This window comes from Hydra viridissima, unplaced genomic scaffold, assembly GCF_058129835.1.
Source record: "Hydra viridissima isolate aposymbiotic clone 2 unplaced genomic scaffold, HvirCarnegie_v1 scaffold_1, whole genome shotgun sequence".
Taxonomy (NCBI): domain Eukaryota; kingdom Metazoa; phylum Cnidaria; class Hydrozoa; order Anthoathecata; family Hydridae; genus Hydra; species Hydra viridissima.
Window position 1 is genome coordinate 26,370,186 of NW_028324300.1, and position 7,184 is coordinate 26,377,369.

A 7,184-nucleotide genomic window follows, 5' to 3' on the forward strand; every position below is an offset into this window, starting at 1 on the left:
AAACCTTATCCTTTCTTCATTTGATATTGGGTGGACAAAAAAGTGGCTTCTTTCATGCAGCTCTGCCATAGTAGCCTAGTTTATAAAAATACCAGGCAGCTGTTCTGGGACTGACACCAGGTTATGTTGCTATGTCTGAGGCCTTAAAAAGATGCAATGGTCTGTCAGAAGTCCCAGGACAACTTGACTGTGTTGATGTGCATTTCCTTCCCCTCTCTGGTAAATTGTACAATCACTCTATTTACAGTAGAAAGTGAAATTGAAAGTTTTTCTGATACTTTTCATTGCCTAAATCTACCTTCATGTTGACCAACAATGGGCCTTGGCATGCTTAATCAATTAAAATCTTGGTAAATATATCATTTTAATAAAAATTTATTCAAATCATGCATAAAATAAGAATTGAAATACATTTTATCATAGTGTCTATTTAACACTGTCATGTCTGTGCACATTTAAAAATCCTAATGCATATATCTCACGTGTGCTAATGTATCTGTCACTAGCAGTAATCTGCTTTTTTAATAGATCCCTACCTTTATCAACAAAAACACTATCATTGTTGTCATCAGATCCACTGTGAATGATGGTTTCTTGCTGGCTTTGTCTGATACCAGAACTTTTATATTGTTTACTCACTTTTGTATCTTCTAAGAAAATAAAAAACCCATTTAACATTTATATACTATTTTTTAAATTAGAAGAATAGAATGACAGACAGTTAAATTGTTTACAGAAAACATTTTGCAACAAATTATTACTAGACTTTTTTGCTCTCAATAATGGTTGAGAAAGGTCATTTGATATATCATAGTTAGGATATCGGCGCAGCTTTGCTTCATCTAACAAAAACATAAATTTCCAATTTTATCTTTCAAATAACTTGTACATAAAATATGTGAACTAGTACATTTAAATTAAATACAGCACTGCATAATTAATAATGAAATAAATTATTGTACTTTGAAGAACATCTTGTTTGTCATCATAAACTTGAGCTGATTCATTATGCTCATCATGCTCTGTCATATCAGATGAATCATCTTTTGAATAAAAAAAAATTTAACCTTAAATGTTAACTAAACTTGTACAATTAATCATTTAATATATTATTTTATAATATAAAGTCATAACAGTTTTATATTACTATGAACATTATTTCTAAGTTAACAAGCTCCATTCAAAGTTAATAGGCTCCACCTACCAGTAGTGTAATTATCGATAAGTAACTATACTACCAATATTTAAACAATTCTATAAGTGTAAAACTTTTAAAAGAAAATTTAATTTAACTTAATTTTACTTATATAGCTTTTATAAATTGAATAAATATATATTAAATAAATTGCTTAAATAAATTGGACAGCAAAACATAATGTATTAAGATTTCATATGAACATAACAGAGTTACTTTAGAAAAAAAACTTCTAACCCAAGCTGTGGGCACAAATGTTCAAAAAAAAATGAAAATAAGTTTTGAACTCACACATGAAATTGATATCACGATTTGGCCTTTTTTCTCTTACAAGTTTCTCAGTATTTTCTTCTTTTTCATTTAAACCAGCTGTTAAAACTTTTGATAGTTCTTCTAATGAATCTAAGATGTAAATATTACTCTTACTATATAGCCATGAAAATATGCTATTTATTTGAAACTATGCAACAGATAATTAAGTAAGCCTTATTTAAAATAATTTCTTACCTAAAAACAACCTCATTAAATTGCATAATGTACTTACATATGTGTAAACTAAAATACAAACTTAAATTAAGTTTCTAAATATTGGTAACTTTTTAAAGGATATTGTGAAATAATTAAAGAACAAAGTTTCTTACAACTTGTTTGCTTTAATTTTAGAAGCTGAAAACTAAACCATGATATTTGAGGAGGGGCACATGCTTTAATTAGTTCTTTCACAGGTTTTGGTGACTGTTTTGGATAATATAAAACATTTTCTATTGTATCAATCCAACAGCAAGGAACAATATCTTCAATTTCAATCTGACCTTCTTTCCAAATTGCAATGCAATATCTATTTATATTAGTCATTCTAAAACAAAATGTTAAATATTTAAAACTTAACATATGAATTTTACTGAACAATTAATTATCAATGATGAATTATAAACAATTGTATGAACTTATATAAAATGAATAATTTTACATATACACTAAAACATGTCAAATAATTAATTTACAAAATGCAAATAATAATGAATTTTTGGTTCAAAAGTTCAATTAGACAAGCATCTAGTCTATAACGGATTCAACTGGCACAAAAATAATTCCATTTTGAAGATATTTCATGGCATACAACTTCTGTGCAACATCACATCTTTTCATTTTCACAATTTTTCTTTTTTGTTTTTCAATATCTGAGCAGTAAAGAATACCAAGCTCCCTACTATTAATCGGCTGATCAAAAAATGATTTCAGTTTTTTTGGATGAACTATTTTGCAAATTAAAAGCTGGCTTTCACCATTTCCATTAAAACTAATTGTTTCACAATAGTTGCCAGTTACATCAATAAAAAACTTATCTCTTTTCTGTAGTGATATTTTAACTTTTTTATACTCTTTATGACAGTTAATAACATTTGAAATTGCATGTTCTTCGATTCGTCTCACTGCTGAAACAACAGGATTGTTTTTGGCTCCCTGTACTATACGCTTCAAATGCTGCAAATAATTTTCAAATGGAAAGCAAGAAATATGTGCTAAAGTACAAGAGAAGTATTTCACATCATCAGCAATATGAAGTAAGTTGTGTACATTATAAGTCACAAATGACTGACCACAGAGAACCTTGCTGTTTGCAACAAATGTTTCAAGAAGGTCTTGGGTAAAAGGAAGCAAACTGTTTCTTCTAGTAAAATTTTCAATATGCAAAATTTTAATTGCAATTGAAAATGCCAAAAAAAGGTCATACAGATCCTTTGAAATTTTGTTTTTTAAAACCACCATTTTAGTATACAAAACAAATTGTCTGAATTCTGTAGCTTTCCATCTTTCAAGTTGTAATAAACTGCGAGGACGCCTTGCAAACTGTGAAGGTGTACACTCTGATATGTTAAGTAAATTTTTTGAAATAGATTTTATGTTGCCAAAACTAAGCCGCACATTTCTAGGGCCAGATTTTAAAAAACATAAGAATCGTCTACAAACACCTAAAAAAACAAGGTGCATAGAATCTAATGGAAAATCTTTAATGATGTCAATTCCATTTAACAGAAGAAGAGGACTATCAGAGAGTTTGTGATTTGGATAACATCCTTTACAAAATTCTATATCAGTTCTCAATTTTCCATCAGTTTTTAAATAAACTATTCTATGATTTTCTGATGTTGCCTCTACTGTGCATCTTTCACAACCAAACTTTGCAGTGTGTCCCGCTACACATTTAATAAATGCTCGCGCAGGTGCATCACAAATAAATGAGCGAACACGAAATGGCAATTCAATATTATTAATAGAAATTCCATGCTGGTGCATATAGTTAGCTTCATTAACAAAGTCACTTAGAAATTGATCAAGATGAGACGGCTTATAATTACCACTGTACAAAGCAACCACAAATGGCTGGTCAATTAAACCAACCACTCTACATAAAATTGGCCAAAATTGTAAATTTGATGACTTATGTACAGGTAAGCCGTCAATATTAATGTCCACTTCAACAGACCTGATTTCTTTAATGCTTCTTTGAAAAATTGATAAAATACCCTTTCGTAATCCAAGGTAAACATATTTTCCATTACATTTATCAACAACATTAACATTACAAGGCGCACATAGTAAAGTGCGAGAATCTTTTGGGATGTCTTCTTGATGAAAACGACCACTAATTTGTATCAAGTTTAACAACTCATCAAAATGCTCTCTTTGGAGTTTGCATTTTACTGCCCATTTGGTAAGATCCGATAAAAATTCATGCACAGTTTGCTTAATTAAACATCTATCTTCATTTTCTGAGCTTGAACTTTCAAAAGGATCAAATTCTTCCAAGGAATCAAAATGAGAATGACTACTTGAATTTAAAGTTATCATAGGGGAATCATTATGTGAACACTTTGAAATATTACTCTCACTATCCTCTGACATTTCTTCTGAGAAATCAGATTGAGAATGAGAACTTGAATTTTACAGCATTAATTACTAAAACTTATAAAATGTTAAAAGAAAAAAAAGAAAAAAACCTAATTATTAGAAAAAATATAAATATAGGAAACAAAAAAAATAATTTTAGATAATTTTTAAAGATGATCATCAATTAATTGCTAAAACATCAAAAATTTAATAATATGCATGTTATCATATTATCTATAATATTGCCATATTACCGATATACACATATTACCATATTATTGAGAATATATTAACATCCAACTACTGTTATAACATTCAACAATTTATTGCTTACATGCAACAAACTAATGTACATTATAGCAACAACAACAAAAGAATATTTACCAGAAATATAGATATATTTCTAAAATATTGCATAGGCTTGGTCTAAAATCTACATTAGGCAACAAATGTACGAAAACCAGAAACATTAAAGTCTAATACATAAAAAAAAAACTGTAATTACTTAACACATAAATATATATGTAATAACATATTTTCTGACAAATATTTCCCAAGATGTACTCTAAGTATACTGTTGAACCTTCAAGAAAATATAAAATAAAGCAGCTGTAGCTTTCTTGCAGGGAACACAACTTTGCAATTTTAAATCTTCTTTACTCATTGAAAACTCTGCTCTACAAAAGTTTCGCCTTCAATTTATACTTTTAAAAATGCCTCAAATAAGTTCATAAAAAAAACCGCTAAATCTATATTTATAGAATTTTAGGAAAACTACGTCTGTATCAACTTTCCTTAATTGCTTCCGCGCGTAAATCAACTTTTAAATATTCGCGTGTTTTTATTACTGGTTTCACAACCATTACAAAAACCTGTTACAAAATCATACTACGATTCTGCAACGGTGAAACCATCCGTAAAAACAGAATATTCTATAAAATACATCACAATTATAATTGGTGTTTCGGTAAAAAGAGTAAGTTTATTTCTCGGATTAAGTTTATTTCTCGGATTGAAAACCGATTCTTGAAACGTGTTATTCTCTATGTTTTAGCGGGTTTTAAACACGTAACAGAAACCACGCGTAACATATCGCCGAGTTGTGCCGACTGGGAATGTTGATATGGATGTAAATATGGAATCGAATATTGTAGATATGAACATAAATGTTACTACAAATGTTGAAGATGTAAATGTAAATATGGAGAAACCAGTTAATTTTAACTTTATAAGTTCTGATGAAATATGTGCTTCTGCTAGAAAAATAAAAAAAAAATTCGTTATCAAGACCAAAGTTATGTAGTAATATAATTACTGGATACCGTTTTAGAGATTTAGAAATACTAAATTCTGTAGTTTCTACCCTTAGATGTGCAGAATGTATGTCATCTAAGTTGTTTTGCTCTGAAAATGAAAACAAAAGAAAAGGTCTAGCGTCTAGTCTTTATGTTAACTGCTGTGTATGTGATTATTCAAGAGAATATTATACCTCAACATTGAATATACAAAAAAGTTTTGATATTAACACCAGGGCTGTATATGCTATGAGATCATGTTATCAAGGGTATTCTGGATTCTCAAGATTTGTCTCATTAATGGACATGCCTAAACCAATTACTGCTAATAATTATAATAAAATTGTTATAAAACTAACTAATGCAGTAAAATCTGTAGCTGGAGACACTATGATGGATGCTGCTCAAGAATTAAATGACTTGAAAAGTAATCTTATTTTAAATTCTTTTCCAGACCATGTGCCCAATGTTATTGCTGTTGCACTTTTGATGCAGTTGCCGATTTTAACATTGGTAGACAAGCTAGTATTTTAGTTTTAGAAAAAATGAATTTAAGTCCTGGAAAGTAATTGTTAGAAGGATGTTGGAAAATTAATCAAAAGCGATTATGCTTAGCCATATATAAAAACACAGAACGAGCAAAGAAACACAGAGAAGTGATTTATGGAAAAAAAAGAGTCGATATGACAAATCTCTTGAAAAAGAGCAAAACCCATATCAAACTGGTGCATTTTAAGATTTAACTTTTTTTATTATATACAGATTTGCATATTTATTTACACTATTTTGAAATTTTTATGTTAGCATTTTTGAAAGCTGTTTTTTTCAGATGAAGAGTTTTTAAGACGCCGGCCAGCATATCTAAATAACTAAAAGTGGTGTTATGCTAAAATTTTAAGTATGAATTTGTTTGATTGTCTTCTGTGATTTAAACGAGACAGATTTTTTTAAAAATTGAATCCAGTCCTTAAATAGGTCAACAAAGTCATAAAATTCGGTCAAATTTTTTACATGTACTTCGGTCCAATATATTAGCCTATTAAAAATTTTTATGAAAAATCTGCTTCGTTCATATCACAGAACTACTTTGTTAGAAAAAGTATGCAAAAAAGATTTTGTTAAAACTGTGTACATCTTTAGATACATTGGCCGGGGTCTTTCAATATTTTGGTGTTTTTGGCACCTGCTACAGCTACCATTTTACCCAAAAAAAAATTTTTTTGTTTTTTTTTAGTTAATTTTGTTATTTAATTTATGTATATGAAGTTAAATTTATAAAATATTGATATTTACTCAAAAAAAATTTTTCAGGGGTTTTCCACCTTAATTCGAAAACCTCTATCAATCGACTAAATTTAAAGTCACCGTGAAACAATGATATATTATATATAATATATCATTGATGTGAAATGCGCTTAAGAAACTTTTGTTTAACTTTCTATAATTCGAATCTCTATAATTCGAAAACCTCTACAATTTGAAAGGATTTTTCAGACCTGCCGGTAAGATTCTCTCTGTAAATCGAACTTTTTAAATTTTTGTCGTATAAAAAGCTCGTTAACCATCGAACTCTTTTTTCAAATTTTGAATGTTTTGATTTTTGTAAAACAATGAGCGTGAATTATTTTCTTCTGTTTAAAAAAAATCATGGCATCAAAAAGATGCATAAAGAAAAAAATTTAAAGCTGAAATACAAAGCTCTACTGGAGTCGGAGAAAGGAAAAACAAAGAGGTTTCGAAAATCTTTGATATTCCACCAAACATTCTTTCAACCTGGAAAAGGAATAAAGATAAAATCTTTG

General features: G+C 28.8%; 1 protein-coding gene and 1 pseudogene across 7 annotated transcripts in view; one reads left to right on the forward strand and one right to left on the reverse strand.

Moving 5' to 3' along the window:
* The window catches only part of LOC145191736 (uncharacterized), a 4,676-nt gene extending 2,451 nt beyond the window's left edge, over window positions 1–2,225 (reverse strand). For 2 of the 7 annotated variants that reach the window (XR_016455414.1, XM_090097263.1), the window contains exons 1-5: window positions 1,837–2,213; window positions 1,487–1,597; window positions 963–1,043; window positions 762–842; window positions 537–650 (exon numbers count right to left, since the gene is read on the reverse strand). Coding sequence is in view for 5 of the 7 variants with exons in the window: in XM_090097263.1 (XP_089953389.1) it covers window positions 537–650; window positions 762–842; window positions 963–1,043; window positions 1,487–1,597; window positions 1,837–2,086 (637 nt within the window). In the remaining 2 variants the exon portion in view is untranslated. Of the gene's footprint in view, window positions 1–536; window positions 651–761; window positions 843–962; window positions 1,044–1,486; window positions 1,598–1,702 lie in introns of all 7 variants that reach the window. The other 5 variants (XR_016455418.1, XM_090097290.1, XM_090097278.1 and 2 more) reach the window with 4 other exon arrangements.
* Window positions 2,226–5,114: 2,889 nt separating this feature from the next.
* LOC149894154 (uncharacterized) lies at window positions 5,115–6,667 on the forward strand (annotated as a pseudogene).
* The last annotated feature ends 517 nt before the right edge of the window (window positions 6,668–7,184 follow it).